The sequence below is a fragment of the Ceratotherium simum genome, chromosome 18 (assembly GCF_057802395.1).
Source record: "Ceratotherium simum simum isolate JZ-2026a chromosome 18, ASM5780239v1, whole genome shotgun sequence".
NCBI lineage: Eukaryota > Metazoa > Chordata > Mammalia > Perissodactyla > Rhinocerotidae > Ceratotherium > Ceratotherium simum.
The window spans coordinates 27,714,400-27,740,341 of record NC_141917.1 but is presented as its reverse complement, the minus strand read 5'-3'; the positions used below and the strand labels follow the sequence as shown (position 1 = coordinate 27,740,341).

Sequence of the window (25,942 nt, the reverse complement as noted above, 5' to 3'; positions counted from 1 at the left end):
AGGTATGTGTTTTATTAAGTAAATCTTTAGAACAATTCTGTGATGGAGATCACCCTATCTTCATTCACAAGGGAAAAGAAAACTGAACCTTAGAATGGATTCGATGTAGGACCCAGCATGATGGGCTGGGCCATTATGATAAGCAGGTTGGCTTCAGCTTTGGCAAAAAAGCAGATTCTTTGTTTGTATGTGGTTGTAAATCTGTGTCCAAGGACTTCTTGGACTTGAGGAGGATGAGGAAGAGTATTTGTTGGGGGTGGCGTTGTGATAGTGGCGGTGGTGTTAGTAGAGAGCTGGTCCCATAGGAGGGGCCCACCTCTCCCCTGGAGGTCTACTTACTTTGCTGCACACAATGGGCAGGCATCATGCTTCACTGGTTGCTAGTACTTGTTTTCTAGGTTAACCCCAGATGCTCAGTGCCTTATTTTTAGAAGCATGCAATTCAATGTTGGATCGAAAGGTCTCACCGTTTATAACAAAGGGCATAGAATTTTAAAGCAACCTCCCCAATTTAATTTGTTGTAAAACTGTTTAACTGAAAAAAGGAAAAAGCCTACGTTTCAGCATGTGTCACAGAAAGATAAAAGACGGAAATCACCAGATTAAATGACACTTAGGGGGTCATACGTACAAAAGAATCCTGGGGGATGGATGCGGAGCTAAAAAGCTAACTTGCAAGCATTTGTCCTTTTTCACTTCAGCACATCCTTGTGAGCTCTACTGCCGACCCATAGATGGCCAGTTTTCCGAGAAAATGCTGGATGCTGTCATTGATGGTACCCCTTGCTTTGAAGGCGGCAACAGCAGAAATGTCTGTATTAATGGCATATGTAAGGTATTGGGTATGTTTCCTTAATCTACAACCTTATAAAATCATGAATTTTATTAATTCAGGAAGTCAGATGTTCTAACCTTTTACTTTCGTGGCATTTGTATATGGTCTGGGTTTTGTATATAGTCTGTGAACAAGACTTCTCAGTGTTCATCAAAAAGTCCCAGTTTTGAACTGAATAGTTTTTCCTCCTGCTGTTGTCTTTATTTCTTGATTTGTTGATGGGCTTTGTGATATTATTTTAGGCATGGAGCAGGGTCAAATTGAAGAAGAACCAAATAAAAGGAGGAATTATTAGGAAAAGGCAACCCAGATTATTTCAATGGCTTAAATTATTTATTGGTTACCTGCCAAGAGAGTAGTTAAATTTGAGGAAAAACTAAAGTTAATGATAGTTTGTATGGTGTTTTTCACAAAGCATTTTTACGTTTAATTCTCCATTGATTACCAACATGACCTTAGGAGAGAGATGGCGTGATGGGTAGTTATAAACCAGGTCTTCTGATTTCTATTGAACTTTTCCACACTGACTCCATTAATTAATTCTGCCTTTATATAAATTACTTAGACCTGATTTAATGCTTTTATGTGTACAACCATTGAAGACATCCTTCCCCCATGGAACTGATGAACAAGGTTTGTGATCCAACACCTGAGCATAAATCTCAGTTTAAAGAGAAGGTGTTTTAATCAATGAACACCTTCATTTAATCAATGAAAGAAAAACTGTATAGAAACTGTATAATTAACTGTTAGTAAACTGTTAGTAAAGCATAGTGGTTTAGCACTCTGGCTCTAGAATATGAACTCAATACCATTCTTTACTAGCTGTATAATCCTGTACATCTTTCTAAGACTTAGTTTTCTTTCATAAAATTGGGATATTAATGTGTCTTTCTAGGTGGGGTTGTTAAAAAGATTAAATAAGGTCATATATGTTAAGCCCTTAAGAGAGCCCCTGGCACACATAAACTCTTAATAAATTTTCTTTGTTTTTGCAAATATTTATCGTAATTTCTTTTCCACTGGACCAAATTGCCCCAGTGAAAAGCTCCTGCCCATAAATGTTCAGCATCCTGGGAAGGTGCATGTATTACCTTGAAGTTGTCTGTTGGTTTATTCCAGTAGTGACCACAGCACAGGAGGCAACGTGATGATTCCCAGGAATGAATGAGCTAACAGCAAATGCTAAATTTGGAAGAGGTCAGGCAAAATTCTCTTTCAGACTCACTAATTACCATTGTTGCTACAAAGAACCAAAAATAAGTAATATGTTTTAGGTTAAATCTATTCCCAAGAGTGGGAAAGGTTCATTTAGTTAATTCAGGCCAAAACAGCCCCATTACTGTCTAAAGCAGTGGTTCTCAGGCCTGGCTGCCTATTAGCATCACCTGGAGAGCTTTTAAAAACTATTGATGTCTGGGCTGTATCTAAAACCTATTAATTCAGAATCTCTGGGATTTGGGGTCTGGGCATCGATGTTTTTAAAACTCCCCAGGCGATTGCCATATGCAGCTAGGACTGAGAACTTTAGACACCAAGAAATGAATGGGATGCTAAAATTATCTTTTAGACCTAAATATCTTTGCATGTATAGAGACAGCATCTTTAGCTTGTGATGGAAAACACAAGTATTTTGAACAAAACATTAGGGATCTTGGGTGCCTCTCTTGAAACCAATTAAATCAGCTTCCCTATAGAATAAACCATATTCTCTCAGCATGCCTTCCTCTCTCTAGAAACTAGTTAAGGCCTTTTAGAAGATGTAATTGCCCACTTTCTGTCTATATCACACTGAGCTAAGATTTTAAGCTGAAAAATTATGTCAAATCAAATTTACCTTAATAGCCTAAGTACAATTTATCTTCCAAAGATCCAAGTTGCAGTAATTTTCAGCTTTGTTAGTCTTCTTATTCACTTATTACAGTTTTTTCAAAGGGAAATGACCATGTATTGAAATAAAAAGAAAAAAATGTATACAGTCTTGTCTAATCCATCTTCTTTGTGGAGATGAAAATATGTTTGCTTATATTCATATAAATATTCATTATATTTGCTTATGTTCATATATTCAGCTATTTTGAAATTATGATATTTGCCAACATTTTGGCATATTAGATTTACAGATTCTATTGTCAGGAAAATTATCAAGCCCTGAGCAGAACTGAATTTGTGCTTGGAGGTAGCTGTCTGTGCCACTCCCCCAATTTTTTTTAACTTGGACTGAACTCCTAGGCTTGCTTTTCAAAGATATAAATTTAAACTGACTTTCCAGGAGCTCTTCCATTTTTAATCATAAGTATGACATGGAATAAGCTTTTAAATATATGAGCAGATATTCCCACCCCTCCCCCAATCTTTTCCAGCTCTGCAATCTTACCTCCTGTCTTAGGACAATCTGCTAACTTTCCAGATCCTTCACTCCTTTTTCCTGGTAACCAGTTCTTTGACTTTTAGTTCTTTCCCTCTTCCCTTTTCTCTCAGTCAGTGTAGCTTTGGTTTAATTTCCTTCCCAAGCAGCCTAGATGCCCTGATCTATCACATCCTCTGTCCTCTAGACTTCTCCTCTTAGCCTTCCATCAACCTCTCACCCCAGGACCCTGGTTCTGGATCAACCCAACCACAACCCTTTTTTGATCTTATGATCAGCCTACTGTACACTTCTTAAAATAAAAATTCAACTTTGTGAATTTGTGCCCCTACAAAGTCAATGTCTTTAATTGATTTTGAAGCTGAGTCCTGAAGCTTACCTGACAATCTTCCTACCTGTCTTAAGTTAGCACCCTCTATCATTCCTCCCAGAAACTGGCCTGAACCTTCTTTGTTCTCTCTCAAGGCCGTTTTGGCCATCTCAGTGATATGCTGAACACTCCCAGATCAATTTGCCTAGGCCAGATCTCTCTCCAGAATGCCACATCCTTTCTTTTGGCCCTCAAAGCTAGGGTGAAGAAAACATTATTCCTGCTGTCCCAAATGACAATAGCATTTACCTGTTCTTTTTGGCTAAGCATAGCTCTACCGTAACTATCTTCACATTTAACGTTTCATTGACTGGGAATGAATCTCATCTTAGAACCAGGCATTCTTCTAGTCTCTACCTTTGCCAAGGGACTATAGAAAGAAATGATGACACTCCAGGTGGATTAGGTCATGGTACCAGTTGGTATTTTAGTTCTCAGTCACTTGATAATTTACAAAGTAAATCAATGTTAACTCATAAGCAAAAGATGAGAATTGGTAGGAATATATGTTATTTATACACTCATGTAGAGCTAAAGGCCTGGTGAAAGCCTGGGACCTGATTTCTGTAAGTAATACTCAAGGTAGTATGTCAAGAACTAAAGATATGCTTCTGCACAGGAAAGGAAATAATCATCAGAATAAAAAGGCAACCTACAGCATGGGAGAAAATATTTGCAAACCACATTTATGATAATAGGTTAATATCCAAAATGTATAAGAAACTCCTGTAACTCAATAGCAGAACAAATAACTCAATTAAAAAATGAGCAAAGGATTTGAATGGATATTTCTCCAAAAAAGACATACAAATGGCCAACAGATATATAAAAAGGTGTTCAACATCATTAAACATCAGAGAAATACCAATCAAACCCACACTGAGATATCACCTCACATCTGTTAGGATGGCTATTATCAAAAATACAAAAGTGTTGGCAAAGATATGGAGAAATTGGAACCCTTGTATCCTGTTGGTGGGAATGGACAATGGTACAGCTGCTATGGAAAACAGCATGAGAGTTCCTCAGAAAATTAACAACAGAACTACCACATCACCCAGAAATCCCACTTCTGGGTACAAATCTGAAAGAATTGAAATCAGGATCTTGAAGAGATACCTGTATTCCCATGTTCATTGCAGCGTTATTTACAATAGCCAAGATGTGGAAACAACCCAAATGGCCATCAACAGATGAATGGATAAAGCAAATGTGGTCTATACATACAGTGGAATATTATTCAGCTTTAAAAAGAAGGAAATCTTGCCATTTGTGACAACACAGATGAGCCTGGAGGACATTATGTTAAGTGAAACAAGCCAATCCCAGAAGGACAAATGCTACATAATTACACTTCTATGAGAATCTAAAATAGTCAAACTCATAGAAGCAGAGAATAGAATGGTGGTTGCCAAGGGCTGAGGGAAGGGAACAATGAAGAGTGCTGTTCAATGATGATAAAGTTTCAGTTATGCAGGATGAGTAAATCCTAGAGATCTGCGGTACAACACAGGGCCTGTGGTTAGCAATGCTGTTATTGTGCACTTAAAATTTTGTTAAGAGGGTAGATCTCATCTTAAGTGTTCTCAGCAAACACAATAAAGGAACACAAGGAAACTTTTTGGAGGTGATGGATATGTCTATTACCTTGATTGCGGTGATGGTTTCACTGGTGGTTTTTTTTTAAGTCCAAACTCATCAAACTGTATACATTAAATATGTGCAGTATTTTGTATATCAGCTATACCTCAATAAAGCTGCTTTTTAAAGAAAGAAATAACGATATGATGGGAAATTAAAGTGATTTTCTTTTTTTTCCAAAATGCTGCCTGGTGAGGTGGCTGTCTGGCATCCTAAGAGTCACATCAGAGGAGAGCCATGCTGGCGCCATTGTCCACATTTGGTGACGACAGCAGAGCCACCTCTAATTCTGCTGAAGGCAGAAAGGCAATATTATTGTGGGCCCTGTTGCCAGAAAACATTGCCTGGAAGAGGAGAGTGACGTTTGTTTATTTTCCCCTGAGAGCCATTACGTCTGATGTGCAACAATAAGGACTGGCTGACACCTTCACAGGCCTTCTGTTCTGTACTTCCTTCAGTGTGGACTGTTCTATGTGCAGCTGATAGGAGAAACGAATAGGGTGAAGTCTCCACAAGAAGCCATTTAATACGCTGTGGGATAGCATATTGGGGAAGTGTGTGTCTCCTTCCCCAACCCCACCCCTGAGGGATGCGGGCAGATATTGCTAGAGAAGAAAGCTGGGCTCAAGGTATTTGTTTTTCTGGCTTTCTTTCCTTTATTCTTCACATTTTTTATCTATCCCCTTTTGATAGAGATTTTTAAAAATGCTTTAAAATTAATATGCCTCACAGTAAGTTTCCCTGGATCATTCCAGATCAGTGAAGGAATGAAGGTCACTGGGAATATGATTTGTAAAGGTCAGCTTATTAGAAGATGCTCAAGCTTGACACAAACATATCACTGGTGAAGGTTTGGCATTTTACTCATAACCACTGAAGGCACACATCCAGACAATTTCTTTTCTTTCCATTGTGATTAACGTGATTAAGTTGTTGTTGTTGTTGGTTTAATCACTTAGCACTTTATTTTTTTTCCCAACTGGGTCAAGTAGCATAACTCTTTGGACTTAAAGGAAATTAGAGATGGTTGACCTGAGGAATGGGACTATTTTCTGTCAGTGCACATTAATTCTCTGTTTAGCTGGTGGAAGGTGTATGTAAAGACTCAAACTGTTCTTGCTTTCAGTAGATTTAAGGTGGATTTAAAGTAAGAGAGGAAATTATCTTTGAGAGAGGAAAAAAATCCGCCTGGGAACAATTCTTCTTCCCAAACAAGAAAGAGAAATATGATTAATAAAATATGGTATCATTTTCCCTTTTCTTTTACCACTGAAATGTGATCAGGAACATGGGCTATGGAAGAAAGCAAGCAACAGACAAGTTCAGTTGAAACTCACGTTTCATGATTTTCAATCTAAGGGTCGTGATTCTTTGGTATCTGATACTACAGAACACCCAAGTTTAATTGCTCTCCTTTCCCAGAATGGGAATTTTAGGATGGGAAAGCCTTGGTCGTATTGATGGACTGAGGGGAAGGAAGCATTGGAGAGGGAAAGATGATGATTCAGGAGGACCAATGGACAGAACACTGAGAAGGAGCAAGATTAGTCTTGGCTCAGAGACAGAACAACCAGTTCTTCCTCTGCAGCTGGAGGGGAGGAGGTCAGGATGGCTGGGACATGGCTAAGTGTGAAGTTCAGTAGGGCCTGTGGTCATAGGAGGCTCCAAAGGCTCTGCAGGTCAGAGCGTTCATCCCTCATGGACTGGAGTAGTCTCAGCATTAAGCTAGCTTTTCTCTAGTGGCTGCTGGTTCACCTGCTGTCCTCAGACAGGAAGCAGAGAGAATAAGCCCAGTGAGGAATGTAAAGGGATTGAACAACACAATTATTGGTGGAGTAATTACATCACCCCTGAGAAATCTCAGTAGAGAGGAGCAGGCGTGAGATTTGCACATCTGAAAGGGACTTGCTGCTCCACCAACTCCAATTCCAAGACCTTTTCATAATTAAATTTTTGGAACTGTGTTCAATTTTACCTCTGACTAAGGGGAATTTGGAGACCCACTCAGTGTGTACTTCATTCTCCTAAGCAAGTATTTTCTTTACCCTCAATGGATGCTTTGGTTATTCCTCTGACTACCACCAGGAAAAGAAAACGTTTGTTCTTGTATCTGCCCCCAGCCCCAATTTCATCAAGAGCAAAGGAAGGACAGAGAAGTCAGAGGTCCAAGGCAGGTGTGGCGTCTCCTGCCTGTGTCATTCACCCTCAACCTCTTTTCCCCACAGATGGTCGGCTGTGACTATGAGATAGATTCCAATGCTACGGAGGATCGCTGTGGTGTGTGCCTTGGGGACGGCTCTGCCTGCCAGACTGTGAGGAAGATGTTTAAACAGAAAGAAGGATCTGGTAACAAATAAATAATTGAATTAGTAGGGGACTGAGAATGGAGGGCAAGATTGATTGCTATTTTTTAAACAGATTGTGACTTTCAAAGAATTCAAAATGGAATATTGCCTTCACTACAAAGGAATAAGGGCTCCTTGGCAGTTTTAGGAGAGGCATTGATTGCTAAGCAATTACAGGAAGCATCAGATTGAACTGGATAGAGATCTAATTGGTTTGGTGGCTGCCCACGGGAACTGGTGAAAGAGTATGATCCCTGGGAGAGGATGCAGGGCTGAAGGCTAATGCCATAGGAATGGACCAAGAACTCGGGGAGAGAAGCTCAAAAGCTGGCTGAGAAGGATGCAGACACAAGGGCAGGTTCTGTGAGTGAGGGCAGAGAAGCCAGCAATGGGTTTAAAGGCAGAAGAATTGGGATGTACCTTCAGGACCAAAGGAGAGGTAAGGCAGAGTTGCTTCAGCTCACTTCTTTTCCCAATTTCTCCCTCTATGGGGGTCTCACCCAGTGATCCCTTATGGGATCACTCCAGGTGGCTTCGGCCACCTAACATCCCACTTCTTAACCACACTCTACTATTCCTTTCCCATGATTACCTTTTACGAGGTTTCTTCTTCGTGCAGCTTTGGGCTACTGATAATCCTCCACCCTTACCCAAATAAACTGTGACCCCTGGAGATTTGTCTTCAGTTAAAACAGTTCTCATGGTCCCTTGGCACCGGCAATGATTTGTAGATGGAGGGGTCTTGAGAGGAGGCTAAGTTAAACCTGGAGATGACAAAGACAACTCAGAGTGTCTTAGTTTAGGAGATGATGAAGACAACTCAGAGTGTCTTAGTTTAGGCTCCCCCAGGAAATACACTGAGACAAGAAGTCAGGTACAAATAGTTGATTTGGGGGTTAGGGGATTCTGGGAAACACCAATAGGGCATTGAGGAAATGAAATGGGGAAAGGAAGGCAGTCCAGAAAGGGTGTGTCATTAAGTCAGTTACCATTATATGGGTAAAACTTGTACATTGGGGTTTTCCCACCTGAGGGGTGAAGGAGTTGAGATAGTGTATACCAACTCCCACCAGTCATTGCTTGAGGCTGTTTTGGGGAGAGGAGGTCAGGTTGTTAATTCTCTGGATTCCAAAGAGCGCAGGTGCTGGGAGTAGGGACTCCAGTGTGCACTACTGACGTAGGGCCTGAGGGGTCATGCCCAGTACAGGAAGTGATAGGCCCTTTCAGATATAGTGGGACACTGTTTTCCTGGGTTCTGGCAAAGCAGTACCTCTGTTCTAAATATGCTTACCATCCAGGAGGAAGTTACTAAGTATGATCCTGAGAGCATCAGGTATGTTGATTAAATAACCTGTTGTTCCCTGGTACAGATAACAGTGGATAAACTAACTTTGTTTAATTTCCATCCCTATTTTTTGATCTTTGACTATTAAATTTATAAGGTTAAACTATAAATGGAATGCTTGTCCTGCCCTTTAGAATTTTCTTTGGAGGATTATATTTCATGTCCTTGGTTGATAGCGTTATTATGCCTAAAACACGTCCTTTGCATTACTCATTAGGGATGTGAATGATAACCTAGTATGTCTGAAGCTTATGGTCATGCATCCTATGATAGCTAATGTTTATTCAGTCTTTACAAAAGTGTTATGTAAATATTTTCTGTTATTTAAATGTGACCTTATTTACTTGAGTCATAAAAAGTCACACTTAAAATCCTGTTCCTACATTTACCCTAAGTTTTATTTATCTGTGGCAGTCAATATCTTTAGCATCAGATATGCTTTGTTCCTAATATTATGGTAACTCCTTTGAAAAGCAGAGTTTTCATTCTCAAATCTGTACCACTTAATCTATTAAGCTCTTAGGAAATCAGTCTTTAGTTCTGGGTTCTTGTCTCTGCTTTAGTTTCTTGGGGTTAAAGAAAAAGGACCAGAAGCGTCTTGAGCCTCCCTCCCACCCCCACGCCTGCCTCAGAAATCTCAGTACCTCAGGCCGCATGCCCATCACTGAGCATTTGGCATCCTTTATGTCTTTGTGTTTTCAGTTCTCTTTCTCCCATGTGCTACTGAGAGGGCTTCTGATGGCCCTTGGCACCCAGGGAGTGGTGTCAGCCTTAGACTGTTCATGCCCTGATAGGTTCCTCAAAGTCTTCTGGCACCCTCCCCCCCCAGCACAATGCGAATATCCAGTGAGTGCTCACTCTAGACTCTGCAGCACCTAGTTAGGTGGTCTGTGTTCCACATACCCACCAGGCACGTACCAGGTCCCACCTCTGCTTTGTATCTAATAAAACTAGATACACTGTAAAGACCCAGGCTTCCACCACCCCACCATGTGAATGCGGCCAAGAAGTGATGCAAAAATTTGTGAAATGAAGTAGGTCAGTTAATGCAAAGGCCAAAATCAAAAGAGGGAACTTAACTTGCTCTCCTTGAAGACACCCAATATATAGTTGTTTTCTGTACTTATTTACATGCAATCTTGCATTGCTACCTTATTTCACCTTGTTTGATTCTTTGTCTCTAATGCAATTATAAATGAGGGTTGATCTGTCTTTTAGACTTTGTCTTCACCCTGCCCAACTCCAAATCAGCAAACATAGTCTATATATGTAGTAGGTATTCAATAAGAACTCATTTTCTTAAGATTGATTCCATATTCCTTTGAAAATAAAGGGGATCAAATCCTTAACTGTTCTACAGTTATGCTGATGGAATATCCGTCAGATATTTTTTTCTCCTTGATGTCTGCCTATGGTTTAGCTGTAATGTTGTAAGTCTTTTGTAATATGAATATCGTTATAATATTGTAATTGTAATATTATAAACCCAAAATTGTAATATTAGGTTTTGTTCACTTTCTGATTCTTCTCTGAGGTCAAGATTATGTTTTCCCATTTCTGCCGATACTAGTGCAAGTGGCTCACATTTACTGGGGAAGATGGAAGAAAAGTGATTTGCTGAATGAAGATATTCATCATTCTTAATAGTTTGGAGATATTCTTACCAACCCTGAAAGCCTTCCCTTTAACGTAGAATAAATGTCTCAGTAACTCTCCACCTCTACAACTTTTTAATATGATTTCTGTAAAGAAGACCCATGAGGATGAAACATTCAAGGGGATTTTTTTCATCTGTGTTCTACCAACCTCCTTTTTTCATTAAAAACACTATCTTAGGAGTTGGTTGACAGCCCCTGGCTGTAGGTATGTAGATTTTCCATCTAGCTGTGTGATGTGGCATAGATTTCTTCCTCTCTTGGGAACTCAGTGTCCTCATTTCAGAGATAAAGAGGTTGGTAGCAATTCCCTTCCACCTAAGCATCCATTAACAGTGGATTGGGTAAATAAATAGGTTTATGTCATTTTTGCAGTTGTTGAAATGCTCAGAAAATATGGAAAGATATGTAAGCTATATTAAATTTAAAAAGCAATAATTAGAATGCTTCATAGAGTATGATACCACTTGTTTAAAAAATTATATGCATGTGTGCTGCTACATGCAAGGAAAGATTTTGGAAGAGAATCCAAGAAACTGTTAACTGTAATTATCTTTGGGACATAAGACTGGGGTGGAGGGAAATGGAAACTTTTACTTTTCATTTTACACTCCTCTCTACTGTAGGCTTTTTTCCATGTGCAAAGGAGTCTGGTGGATATGTTGTCATGGTTCTTTTTAACTCTGAATCACCATAAATTTATCCTTTGACTTGGACTTCTCCCTAGGTATTCTTTTGCAAATATGTATTACTTTTGTTTATAGCTAAATCTGCCTCAATTTACATCTTCTGTCTACACACTGTTCAAAAGCAGCTCTTATATTCACTGAAAGCTTTTAAGTTTGATGTACCTCCCCTTTCAATTTGCAGAATCTGCCCATGATAAATATTTCTAACTTTGGATTTTCTCTCTTAAGTGGAAAGTAAAAAAGCAAACTCTTGGGTTTTTTTCCATCTGGTTCTCATTGTTTTGTTTTGTTCTGTTCTTCGTTTGCTTTTTTTTTTTCCTTTTTTTTATTGAGGTAACATCAGTTTATAACATTATATAAATTTCAAATGTATGTCATTATATTTCAATATCTGTATGGATTACATGGGGTTTACCACCAAAAGTCTAGTTGCCATTTGACACTGTACAAATGTGCCCCTTTCCCCCTTTCCCCCTCTCCTCCCCTCTTCCCCTCTGGTAATAACCAAGCTCTTCTCTGTACCTAGTGTTTGTTTGTTTATCTTCCACATATGAGTGAAATCGTATAGTAATTATCTTTCTCTGTCTGACATTTCACTTAGCATAATACCCTCAAGGTCCTTCCATGTTGTTGAAAATGGCAAGATTTCATCTTTTTTATGGCTGAGTAGTATTCCATTGTGTATATATACCACGTCTTCTTTATCCTTTCATCTGTTGATGGGCATGTAGGTTGTTTCCAAGTCTTGGCTATTGTGAATAATGCTGCAAAGAACATAGAGGTGCATATATATATATTTTTTAATTTTTTGTTTATTGCAGTAACATTGGTTTATGACATTGTAAAAATTTCAGGTGTACATCATTGTACTTCTATTTCTGCATAGATTACATCATGTTCACCACCAAAATACTAATTACAACCCATCACCACACACATGTACCGAATTATCCCTTTCACCCTCCTCCCTCCCCCCTTCCCCTCTGGTAACCACCAATCCAATCTCTGTCCCTATGTGTTTGTTTATTGTTGTTATTATCTACTACTTAATGAAGGAAATCATACGGTATTTGACCTTCTCCCTCTGACTTATTTCACTTTGCATAATACACTCAATGTCCATCCACGTTGTCACAAATGGCTGGATTTCATTGTTTCTTATGGCTGAGTAGTATTCCATTGTGTATATATACCACATCTTCTTTATCCATTCGTCCCTTGATGGGCACTTAGGTTGCTTCCAAGTCTTGGCTATTGTGAATAACGCTGCAATGAACACAGGGGTGCATGTACCTTTGCAAATTGGTGTTTTCGAGTTCTTTGGATAAATACCCAACAGTGGAATAGCTGAATCATATGGTAGTTCTATCTTTGATTTTTTGAGGAATCTCCATTCTGTTTTCCATAGTGGCTGCACCAGTTTGCACTCCCACCAGCAGTGTATGAGAGTTCCCTTCTCTCCACATCCTCTCCAACACATGTTGTTTCCCGTCTTGTTAATTATAGCCATTCTGACGGGCGTGAGGTGATATCTCATTGTAGTTTTGATTTGCATTTCCCTGAGAGTTAGTGATTTTGAACATCTTTTCATGTGTCTGTTGGCCATCTGTATATCTTCTTTGGAGAAATGTCTGTTCAGGTCTTTTGCCCATTTTTTAATTGGGTTGGTAGTTTTTTTGTTGTTGAGATGCATGAGTTCTTTATATATTTTGGAGAATAAGCCCTTATCAGAAGTATGGTTTGCAAATATCTTCTCCCAATTGTTAGGTTGTCTTTTCGTTTTGTTGATGGTTTCCTTTGCTGTGCAGAAGCTTTTTAGTTTGATGTAGTCCCATTTGTTTATTTTTTCTACTGTTTCTCTTGCCCGGTGAGACGTGGTGTTTGAAAAGATGTTGCTAAGACCGATGTCAAAGAGCGTACTGCCTATGTTTTCTTGTAGAAGTTTCACAGTTTCAGGTCTTACATTCAAGTCTTTAATCCATTTGGAGTTAATTTTTGTGTATGGTGTAAGGTAAGGGTCTACTTTCATTTTTTTGCGTATGGCTATCCAGTTTTCCCAACACCATTTGTTGAAGAGACTTTCTTTTCCCCATTGTATGTTCTTGGCTCCTTTGTCAAAGATTAGCTGTCCATAGATGTGTGGGTTTATTTCTGGGCTTTCGATTCTATTCCATTGATCTGTGTGTCTGTTTTTGTGCCAGTACCATGCTGTTTTGGTTACTATAGCTTTGTAGTATATTTTGAAATCAGGGAGTGTGATACCTCCAGCTTTGTTCTTTTTTCTCAGGATTCCTTTAGCTATTTGGGGTCTTTTGTTGTTCCATATAAATTTTAGGATTCTTTGTTCTATTTCTGTGAAAAATGTTGTTGGAACTTTGATAGGGATTGCATTGAATCTATAGATGGCTTTAGGAAGTATGGACATCTTAACTATGTTAATTCTTCCAATCCAAGAGCACGGAATATCTTTCCATTTCTTTGTGTCTTCTTCAATTTCTTTCAGCAATGTTTTATAGTTTTCGTGTACAGATCTTTCACCTCTTTGGTTAAGTTTATTCCTAGGTATTTTATTCTTTTTGTTGCAATTGTAAATGGGATGGTATTCTTAATTTCTCTTTCTGCTACTTCGTTGTTAGTGTACAGAAATGCAACTGATTTTTGTATGTTGATTTTGTATCCTGCAACTTTACCATATTCGTTTATTACTTCTAAAAAGTTTGCTGGTGGATTCTTTAGGGTTTTCTATATATAAAATCATGTCATCTGCAAATAGTGACAGTTTCACTTCTTCCTTTCCAATTTGGATCCCTTTTATTTCTTTCTCTTGCCTGATTGCTCTGGCTAGGACTTCCAATACTATGTTAAATAGGAGTGGTGACAGTGGGCATCCTTGTCTGGTTCCTGTTCTTAGAGGGATAGCTTTCAGTTTTTCACCATTGAGGATGATATTAGCTGTGGGTTTGTCATATATGGTCTTTATTATGTTGAGATACTTTCCTTCTATACCCATTTTATTCAGAGTTTTTATCATAAATGGATGCTGTATCTTGTCAAATGCTTTCTCTGCATCTATTGAGATGATCATGTGATTTTTGCTCTTCATTTTATTAATGTGGTGTATTACGTTGATTGATTTGCGAATGTTAAACCATCCCTGCATCCCTGGAATAAATCCCACTTGATCATGGTGTATAATCTTTTTAACATATTGTTGTATGCGATTTGCTAGTATTTTGTTGAGGATTTTTGCATCGATGTTCATCAGTGATATTGGCCTGTAATTTTCTTTTTTTGTGTTGTCCTTGTCTGGTTTTGGTATCAGGGTAATGTCGGCTTCGTAGAATGAGTTAGGGAGCTTCCCCCCCTCCTCAGTTTTTTGGAAGAGTTTGAGAAGGATAGCTGTTAAGTCTTCTTTGAATGTTTGGCAGAATTCCCCAGGGAAGCCATGTGGTCCTGGACTTTTATTTTTGGGGAGGTTTGTGATTACTGTTTTGATCTCCTTACTGGTGATTGGTCTATTCAAATTCTCTACTTCTTCTTGATCCAGTTTTGGAAGGTTGTATGATTCTAAGAATTTATCCATTTCTTCCAGATTGTCGAATTGGTTGGCATATAGCTTTTCATAGTATTCTCTTATAATCTTTTGTATTTCCGAGGTGTCTGTTGTAACCTCTCCTCTTTCATTTATGATTTTACTTATTTGTGCCTTCTCTCTTTTTTTCTTGGTGAGTCTAGCTAAAGATTTGTCAATTTTGTTGACCTTTTCAAAGAACCAGCTCTTGGTTTTATTAATTTTTTCTATTGTTTTTTTGGTCTCTATTTCATTTATTTCTGCTCTGATTTTTATTATTTCCCTTCTTCTACTGATTTTTGGCTTTGTTTGTTCTTCTTTTTCCAGTTCCTTTAGGTGCATTGTTCGATTGTTTATTTGAGATTTTTCTTGTTTTTTTGAGATAGGCCTGTATTGCTATAAACTTCCCTCTTAGAACCGCTTTTGCTGTATCCCATAAATTCTGGCATGTCGTATTTTTCTTCGTTTGTTTTTAAACAAGGGATAAGGTAGCTACCACAATATATAATGCCAGTTGATTTTTCTGCAAGAGTTCTGCTATGAGAAGGCATGCGACATCCTAAGTCAGAAAATTGCCGCAAGTAGCAACATTCCAAAGGCATTTTTAAGAATTGCATCAGCCTCAGTTACATATGATAAGTATTTTTCCCGAGCTAGTTATAAATTAGTAGTTGTAATCAGCTGTCTCAGGCAAGTGTGTGAGGGGCAAATGGAATTTAATCAAGTACTACAAGATTCACATTTTTTTTTTTTAAAGATTTTATTTATTTTATTTTTTGCCCCCAAAGCCCCAGTAGATAGTTGTATGTCATAGCTGCACACCCTTCTAGTTGCTGTATGTGGGACTCGGCCCCAGGATGGACAGAGAAGTGGTGCCTCAATGCGCACCCGGGATCCGAACCCGGGCTGCCAGCATCGCAGCGCGCGCACTTAACCACCAAGCCACAGGGCCGGCCCAAGATCCACATTTTGGTTCCTCTGGATGGGACCTGTCAGTTTGAAAAATGGGGTTGAGGTTCTGGCCTGTAACCAGCTTCAGAGCAAATAATTTCCACTGGCCAGCCCTGGGTTTTGGCTTCCAGGACCCCATGCTACTTTAGTGTCTGAGGGAGAGGGAGCAGTCAGGGCACTTTCAGGTGACAGAGGTGAGAGTTTGCTTGTCAGGCCAAAAAAGCTAGTGTATATCCAGTGGAAAATGACCAGGATGATCAGAATCTTAAAACTGAGTTTTGTATGGAAAGGTTAAAGGAACAAAGGATGTTAAGCTTAGAAAAGGGCAAAATAATCAAATCTCAGAGCTGGGAGGGACGTCAGACATCATCTCGTTCAAACCCCTTCATTGATGAACATCTTAAGAGCTCATTTGCAACAATGCAGAAACTAGAACTCAAGTGTTCTGACTCCCATGCCCCAGGACTCCTTTCACAATGCTATCCCCAAAGTCCATGTTCTTTTCATTCTATCGTGTTTATGACGTGATGGTTCTTAAGAAGCATAAATAGGATGAATGCATAAAGTGCTTAGCATAGAGTCTGGCAAAGAGAGGAGAACATTATGTGATAATTCCTTTCTCCCCAGTATGTTTCCTACCATAACAACCACTAAACAAGGATAAGACTCGAACTGATAGTCTTTAGGTGGATGTCCTAGAATTAGTAGCTAGAACTGATCATTGTCTGTAAGTGGATGTCCTCTGTGCTTTTTCAAAAGATTGAATTAGCACACATGAGAGTAAAATATAAGTTCATATTTCAGCAAAACATAAGGAAAAAAACCCTTTCTGATGAATAGAATTGTACAGCAATATACAAAGCTGTGCTCGGAGCTGAGTTTCTCATCACAAGCTGTATTCAAGAGCACCAGGTGGCAATCAATCCAAGATTCCCTCCAGGATTCTCTTAAATGAATTTAAGCTATGATTAAATTACTTCTAAATCTGTCTTTAACTTGCAGGCAATGAGGATGAGCAAAAGGATGTATCCTATACAATGTTTAGGAAGATTAATCTGACAGCAGCAACAAGCCGGGGAGGAGAAATGCTATTGAGAAGCTAGCTAGGGGCTGTAAAATTTTAAACTATCAACATAAAATTACAGAAAACTAAATACTGGATCAACCGAAAAAGCTTCTGAGTCCAATCTGCATTTATGTCACCTCTCCTCACAAAACTGTTTACCTACTGAGTCACAAAACTCCTAAGAATTCTGCTCCTGTCCAAGCTTTTAAAATTCCCCCTAATTAGTGCATCTACCAATCCCAGTGACCACCCAGGAGGAAGGCAAGGGCACTGAATGATGAGGATGCTGGAAAGAGGATGAACAATGGGTCAGAAACAGACTGTGTTCACCTAAGCTAGCATGACTCTTTCATTATTGTATCGTCTCTCCTTAGGGTATGTTGACATCGGACTGATTCCAAAAGGAGCAAGAGACATACGGATAATGGAGGTTGAGGGAGCTGGAAACTTCCTGGCCATCAGGAGTGAAGACCCTGAAAAATATTACCTGAATGGAGGATTTATTATCCAGTGGAATGGGAACTACAAGCTAGCAGGGACCGTCTTTCAGTATGACAGGAAAGGAGACCTGGAGAAACTCATGGCCACAGGTCCCACCAATGAGTCAGTGTGGATACAGGTAATGCAGAAGGGAAGAAACTGCTGACATGTACATTAGTTAGGATCTTTCTAATTTTCTTTTCCAAGGTATTTGCCAGGGGACAATTATTAAGAATCCTTAATCCTTCTTTTAGCAAGGAACAAGGAGGGAAGCAAGATATTAGTTTGTGCCATTAATCCTTTATTGCCTAGATATTGCTGAAACCCCCGTAATGAAATGTCAGGGGCCCTAAAATCATCCATTGGGAGGTTTGAGTTCAGTTTCCAGTATGGTTGACACAGACTGTTTATTTGAGGGTGATTGTTCCTCAGGTATAAAAAGGATGCTATTAGTCTATGTCAGGGTGGCATGAATTTCCAGGTAGCTTTCCAGCAGTGATGATGAACTGACATGGGTCTTTGACATGTTATCATGTGGTTGTCCTTTGGCAAAAGACTTCGTGAAACTCTTGGAGGAGAGAGGGGTTAGGATGTAGGATGTGCTCCTCAAAAGCATGAGTGATTTGTGTCTCATGTTGGCAAAGAACTACAGAAAAGGAATGGAATAATTATACCAGTAGTGGCAAAGCAGGTTGGGGATGACAGATGGCCTAGGAGAGAGTCAGATTACCCATACTCAGAAGTTAGAGGGAGATCATTTCAGAGCCGGATCAGAGCACTCACAGAAGCTGGAGGTCAAGGCTTGACAGCTATGATCCATAGATGTCAGGAGACCTTACAGCTTTCCTGCCCACATGAGAAAGGATTATTATATGTGGGAACCCCCAATCCCCATAGAGCAACCAATCCACCACCTCTAAGTTTAAGATGAATTCATTTTAAACGTGTGGCAAGTAGACTGCCTGCAGGAGAGGGAAGTGAGGGAAAAGTCCCAAGAGTAGTGCCTCAGCCAAAACCTATGACCATTTTTATCCCAGAACTATATGCCTTAAAGGAACTAATCAGCCTGAGAGCTAGAGAAGGGCATGATAAAGCAACAACAACAATAAAAGTTAATGTTCATTGAGTGCTAACTACGTGGCAAGCACTGTTCTAATCATATCATGTTACATTTATTTACTTATTTAACACTGACAACAACCCTATTGATCATACTATTATCCTTACTTTGTAGATGGGGAAACTAAGGCACAAGGAGATTAAGTAACTTACCCATAATCGCAAAGTTAGTAAGTACACAAGGGCACAAGGTGACGTATCAGCCTGTTGTTGGAAAGGATACTCCTCGGAAAGCCATTCCTTCAGAGTAATTCCCGTGTGATTAGACTGCCCATGAATTCCCATGGGAATTCAGTCAAGAACTAACAGAATGGAGAAGATTGGATGTAGATATAGATATATGTATATGTACAGGTGGAAGCAGAGGTAGAGGTAGAGACCTGTTCATTTAACGGCATTTGTTCCAATGCATGCCTCCATAACTATTTTATGATGATGGACATTGTGTAGTATTTTCACATGACCGTGGTTTGCAGTATAAAGTCATGACAGAGTTTGACATGACCCCTTCCTTGCCTTTTAGCTTCTATTCCAGGTGACTAACCCTGGCATCAAGTATGAGTACACAATCCGGAAAGATGGTCTTGACAATGATGTGGAGAAGCTGGTGTACTTCTGGCAGTACAGCCACTGGACAGAGTGCAGTGTGACATGTGGGACAGGTGAGAAACAGCTGCTTTCACTATGAACCCATGTCAGCGTCAGAATGGGCCACAGAGGCAGTCTAAGCCAGTGGTTTGCCTTCTGTGCCCATGGGTCTGCAGAGTCCCACAGAGATGCCCCATGTGCCTCTGAGGGGAGTGAATGTGCAGGTCGTGGTGTAAAGGGAGAGACAGTTCTTTTATCAGCTTTATATACTGGCCGTCATGAAAGGTTTTGTTTGAAGAAAGGGTGACATGTCTTTTTAAAAGGCAAAACAGAAAGACTTAAAAATCAACTGCTCTGGGGCTGGCCCAGTGGCATAGTAGTTAAGTTCAGGAGCTCCATTTCAGCAGCCTGGGGTTCGTGGGTTCAGATCCCAGGCGTGAACCTATGCACCACTTGTCAAGCCATGCTGTGGCAGGCATCCCACATATAAAGTAGAGGAAGATGGGCACGGATGTTAGCCCAGGGCCAATCTTCCTCACCAAAAAAAAAAAAAAAAATCACTGCTCTTGTTGAGGACCTGAGGACCACAAAAGTCAAGCAGCCTGCCCGAAGGCATACTATAAATCATGGCCAAATCCAAAGCATAACCAGCTCTCCTAATTCCTAGCCCAAGGTTCTTTTCCTGTCTCCAGTTTACCAATTTTTCGTATCTACTAGGAGAGTAGTTTTCTCTCACAAAATCAAGCATTGGAAAGAGTCCTTCAAGTATTAGGCTGTCAAGTATTAGGATGGTATAGGTTCTGCTACAGTAACAACAAAATTGAAATCTCAGGAATTCAGCACAATGAAGGCCTATTTTTAACCCGTTCCAAATCTGATGCAGGCTGGGTGGCCCTGCTTCGTCTTGTGGCTAAGACATCTGAAAGGCATGGCTTCCCACTTGCCCCACGGGGGAAGAGAGAAATGGAAGAGGCAGACTGGCTCTTATGAACAGCCTTGGCTTGGAAATGACACAAATGATTCTGCTCACATTTCATTGGTTGGCTTTAGTCCTGTGGGCACAGTCTAACTGCAGAAAGGGAGTACAGGAGCACATGGACGTTTGTAGAGCACAGACTGTCTCCGGGGCAGAGCTAGATGAGCTTTGCCAAGGCCTATGAGGGAAGGGGTCAGGGCCTGTCAGGTACATGGGGCTCTTCACTTGTTGGGGGGGATTTAATCATAGTGCCATATGACAAAGTCTCTGCATCTCTTTCTCCTTTTGGATCATGTCTAAGTCTGTTCTGGAACTTTCTGCCTCTAGCCTGTGACTACTACCTGTAAAACTAGGGCAGCTACAGGGTGAAGTGTCAGAATCAGTGATGTGGCAAAGCGAATCAAAGTGAAGGAGTGGACGAATGTGGAAGATAAACAAACACATGGATAAGAAGAACAGATTGGTGGTTACCAGAGGGAAAGAGGGTGGAAGGAGGGCGAGAGGGCTAAAGGAGCGTGTGTGTGGTGACGGATAAAAACTAGACTATTGGTGGTGAACACGAAGCAATCTATACAGAAACTGATATATAATAGTGTGCACCTGAAATTTATACAATGTTATAAACCAATATGACCTCAATAAAACAATTAAAAAAAAAAAAGTGAAGGAGTGAATGGGCCAAAAGAAAATGATCTACTCCTCCACAGGCTTCCCTCTCACGTGCTTTGTCTCTGCACCACCTGTTCACTTGGTCCTTGCCCCCCACCCCCCCGCACCAGGAGGCAGTCGTAGAAAGAGGTCCAGTGACAGACATTGAGTCATGTACCATCCACCTTATGAACAATTTTTGTATTACCAACTTCTTTCTTTGCCTCCTTCAGTACAGAAAACCAAAGGTTAACTTTTAGAAATCACAGGCATCGTATGTTCACTTCAAAATGTGTGATCTTTTGAAAATCCTAAACCTCTGGAAATGGACCTAGATCAGAGGTGCAATCTGTGGCAATCTGTGGCAGCAGCCGTAAGTGGTGTTGATAAGAGTCGGTCCTGCTGTTCCCACTGCTGCCTCTAGCATTTCCAAGTGTCCTGACCCCTCTGCCCAGGAGGGCTGAGCTCATCGAGAAGCAAAAGCAATTTAAGCAGAAAATAAGTTGCTGGAAGTATTTCCCTGAGGAGCAGTTGTGAGGAAAATGAAGTTATTGGTTCTGTAGGTACAAATACTTTTTCAATTTCTCATCCTCTTTGTTCACTTCTTTCAGTGAAGTGCAAGTTTAAGCTTTAAGCTTAAATCATTTGTCCCGGGATAACCAAGGAGTAAAACTCAGCCAGTCCTGCCGGGGCAGGGACTCCCCAAAGAAAGAGGAGAACATCCACCCACGACCCCCCTGCTGTTTCAACATGGGATAAACCCTTTGCATTGTACATGCAGTATTTCAGAGCATAGAAATCAAGACAAATGGCTGATTTGTGCAGTGATCATAAAGATACATAGGAAATGTATCTAGGAAATGAAACGTCCCTACCAAATGTGAGTCAGGCATTTGGTTTTGAAACAGCTTGATCCTTCAGCATTACCTCTGCCTACCTAGGCAAATGTCATTCTGGTTATTAAACCTTGACATGAGCTATATTTTTTATATATCTGTATTTTACATATAATATAATATAATAGTTCTTGTGCATTTGGAGCAAAGGGCTATTTAAGCATGAATTCGCTAAAATGTTATTTCCTCAGTTTGACTATTTAAAAATTTTATTACCTTTATTCTAGATCAGAAATCCATGTGAAAAACAGGCAAGACAATGTTATAAATTTAGCTGTTATCAAAGCCAGCTTATTTTCCACAGCCCACTTTTCAAAGGTAAAGTAGACTCGCAGAGTATACCAGTGATGGTCCTCTCTCCACGCTAGTCTCCATTCTTCTGTCCTGTCAGCCACATTTGCTTTCACTCCTGCCTCATGCGTGGAGAGTGACTTTGGGGTGACTCTGGGGGAATTTAGGACTAGTCATCCCTGAGGAAAGTTGGAAGGGGATGCAATAACAAGTGCTACCATCCATTAGAAAAGGCTTGTTGAAAAAAATTTATCTGAGTTCAGCCGTGAAAGTTCAACCAATGGATCATCTATGAAGAAATAGCTGCAGAAATGGCTTGACACAGATGCTGTTCTCAAGAGGAAACTTCAGGACTCCTTATTAAACAAAAAATATTTTGGCAAAAACTCAAGATCGCTATTATAAAAATGTAAAAGACACATTTTTGCCCCATTGCGTCCCTAGTACTGCAGAACTCTGTCACTTGTAATACATTCTAACCAAAATTTCCTTGTGTCCTGTAAAACTCATAGTAATGGCACTATTGTTAGACAGTGGGTCATCACTTCTGAACGTGACCTTTGCCAATTGTGTGCTCTGTGTTCTCCTTTGTTCTGTGTTTTTGGATCTATAAATACATCAATGGCTTGCACAAAACAGAGAACACTTGCCCCTATCCTATCCCGGACTTCAAGTTTCCCTTCACTCACTTGGCTGAATTCTCTCTGGAGTTTAGTCATTGTTCTAGCAGGAAAAGGCAGATACTGAAAACTCCAAAGACCACACAAAGCTCCTAGAGATTGCTCAAACTGTTCTAAGCTGCCTTAGAAACTAGATCATGTTCCTTGGAAATAAATATGTGTGGAACAGATATGTATGTTTACCGAAACTAGTTCTTACTGGGTTTATCTGACAGTATTCCTACTAAAAGCTCAAAGTAACCATGTAGTTTGAGATATGTCCACATAGCCTTGATAAAGCACGAGAATCATAAATAGGGACACATATTGCTCTCTAATCCTGATGTGTGACCATATACTGATGTTTAGAAGACAGAACTCACTTCTTTGGAAAATCAGAGTCAGATACTTTGGCTTTTTAAAATTGTGCTCCTCTTGGTACTAACCCATCTGACTTTGTCTGCTATAATTGTCAGGTAGGATCAACCAAGTCCGGATATTGATCTCTAACAATATTTGGAAGGTTTTTTTTAAGTGTGGGACTTCATAAAGATAATAGGATTTATTGAGATGGATTTAAGCATATGTTATGGAATGAGGATTATATAGTAACATATGCATAAATATATAAAATAAACTACAAGTAATATGCAGTGGAGATCTGATAACCTTCCAGTTGTCCTTCACTAATGAACTAATGAGAACCTTTAGCCAGAGTACCTAATCCACTTTTTTTTAGTGATCGCCCTAGAGTTTGCAATATGCATTTACAGCTAATCCAAGACCACTTTCCGTTAACACTATATCATATCACAGGTAACATGAGTACCTTATAACAGCAAAATAATCCTAGTTCCTTCCTCCCATCCCTTGTGTCATCGCTGTCATTCATTTCACTTATATATAAGCATACATAAGCATACGTATTTATGTATGAAATATACATAAGCATACATAATTGAATACATTGTTGGTATTATTATTTTGAACAAACTGTCATCTTTTAGATCAATTCAGAATAAGAAAAATAAAAGTTTTTATTTAACCTTCACTTATTACTTCTTTGATGCTTTTCCTTTATATAGATCCAAGTTTCTGACCTTATTTTCCTTCTCTCTGAAGAACTTCTTTCAACATTTCTTGCACAGCAGGTCTACTAGCAACAAATTCCTTCAATTTTTGTTTGTCTGAGAAAGTCTTTATTTCTCCTTGACTTTTGAAAGATAATTTCAGAGAGTGCAGGATTCTAGGTTGGTGGATTTCCTTTAACTATTTCACTCCACTCTCTTCTTGCTTGGATGATTTCTGAGAAGTCAGATGTAATTCTTTCTTTGTGCCTCTGTAGGTAAGGTTTATTTCTTCTGGCTTCTTTCACAATTTTTTCTTTATCTCTGATTTTCTATAACTTGAAAATGATATGCATAGTTGTAGTTTTTTGGTGTTTGTCCTGTTTGGTGTTTTCTGGGTTTCCTGGATCTGTGGTTTGGTATCTGACATTACTTTGGTGAAATTCTGGTTCCTGTGGTGGTCCACTCGTGGGCTTCTGCTCCAGGCAGTTGTGACTCCCTCTGTTCACCTGTCTGTCTCTCCAGTCTTGGGGGCAGCAGTTGGCCCTGTACCCTCTCATCTCTTATATCCAAGAAGAATTGTTGATTTTTCAGTCTGTTCAGCTTCTTACTTCTTGTAAGGACAGAGTGGCAACTTCCAAGTTCCTTACATGTGGAGCCATTAACGGAAGTCTTTCCAAGGTGGCTAATCTAATGGTCTCTTATTCTGATGGTCTTCTTAGTCCCATCCCATTTTTACCATATATAGCCAGCAGAGATTGGTCCCTCCCTTATTTCCAAGCTCTTAGTTTTGTTCTCTACTTGTTAATGCCACTTGCTTGGGATTTCTCAATTGGTTTCAATGAAGTCACTCTTTGCTCAATGTGCCCTCCGAAATGCTGACTGCCTGCTTTTCTTGTTAACCCATGAGTTTTCTGAGATTCTGCAGGCCCCTGATTTTCGTTGTGTGTGCCTATTTGTATGCAGTGGCTGCAGAAGAGGAGTTATAAGCAGGAAGGAGTACTTCTTGATTGCGGTAAATTTTGAAAATGAATCCTTCATAGAACAGAACCTTGTCCTACCTAATTCCATTGAACATTCTTCAAGCACTAGCAATGTTTCTTTCTGAGCATTTCTTACATAATTTCTTAAAAGTTACCTCTGACCATGATAGTCAATTTATGTAATCAGTTCATTGGGAAAAATGCTGGCTTTGAGTCTTACTGATGTTCTGAGATGTGTGGATTTCAGCAATGTATAATAACAAAATCAAGCCTCATTAACTGATATCCAATTAATATTTGTATTGAAGTCAGTGTCAGTGTCCTTTTGAGCTAGAAAAAAAGTGAATTGTAAAAATGAGGGCTTAGTTGTTTGCAGTTAGGGAGTATGAGGACTGGATGAGTTGGGTTTGCTCTATTCCCTGGTCTCAGAGTATGAAGCCAACCCTGATCTCACAACGTTCAGAAAACAGAGTTGTGGAGGGAGTTAATGCCCCATGGTTGGTTGAGTTGGTTACAAAGAAGCTTTCGATTCAGGTTAAAAAACTTTTCTTAAGGATCCAATATGCATTAAGCACTGTGCCAGGACTTAGGATATATCACATACATATCAGGGTATGTACATCATTTTTATCCTCACAACAACCATATATTATAGTCTCATAAAGATGAAGACAAGGAAAATGAGGTTGAAGAAGGTTAGGAAGATTGCCCAAGATCGTTCAGCAAGTAAGTGTTAAAAGTAAGAATCAAAACCATTTCTGATTCCGATGGTGTCATTAATGTTGATGTTGTGGTTGTTGAACACACACACACACACACACACACACACTTCAATGTGTTTGAGCCCTTGTGGTTATGGGACTCAAGTTCTCCTTGACTGGGCCTTCATTATAAAGGATAGATCTGAACTTACTGATCAAGGAAGTCAGAGATGAAGGGGCCAAGGATCCAGAAAGAACAAGGTAAATATTTAGTGGGAACTGAAATTGAAAGTTGGTAGAGTGAGGATGGACTTGTCAACAAGATAGATGGTTATGCAATCCCTGCTCTTTCCTTCTTCCTGTGAAGTTAATGTCATTTCTGTGTATTTAGGGGGATTTTAGTGACAGTGCCCAAAACTGATTCACAGAATTCTTATCATGTTACATTATAAAAATCAGTGTTATATCCAATTTTAGGAGAATTATAATTTATGTGCTAATGTAAAATTTAATGGTACTGTTTAACTTGTACTCCTTTAAATGGTTATAAGAAAAAAGTCTTGTTCTTTGTCAGTATTGTAAATACTGAGTATACAGTACTTTGAATCTCTTTCAGATGATGTGATTAAATATTCAGTGCCTTGAGAATCTTTGGTCCTAAGTTTAGATGTAATAGGAAGTATTGCATTTTTTGCCAT

General features: G+C 39.6%; 1 protein-coding gene across 3 annotated transcripts in view; it reads left to right on the top strand.

Moving 5' to 3' along the window:
• The window catches only part of ADAMTS12 (ADAM metallopeptidase with thrombospondin type 1 motif 12), a 296,380-nt gene that overhangs the window by 206,329 nt on the left and 64,109 nt on the right, over positions 1-25,942 (top strand). For all 3 annotated transcript variants that reach the window (XM_087443173.1, XM_014781569.2, XM_087443172.1), the window contains exons 13-16: positions 702-835; positions 7,440-7,560; positions 17,211-17,455; positions 18,959-19,097. In XM_087443173.1, the coding sequence (XP_087299299.1) occupies positions 702-835; positions 7,440-7,560; positions 17,211-17,455; positions 18,959-19,097 (639 nt within the window). The remainder of the gene's footprint in view (positions 1-701; positions 836-7,439; positions 7,561-17,210; positions 17,456-18,958; positions 19,098-25,942) is intronic.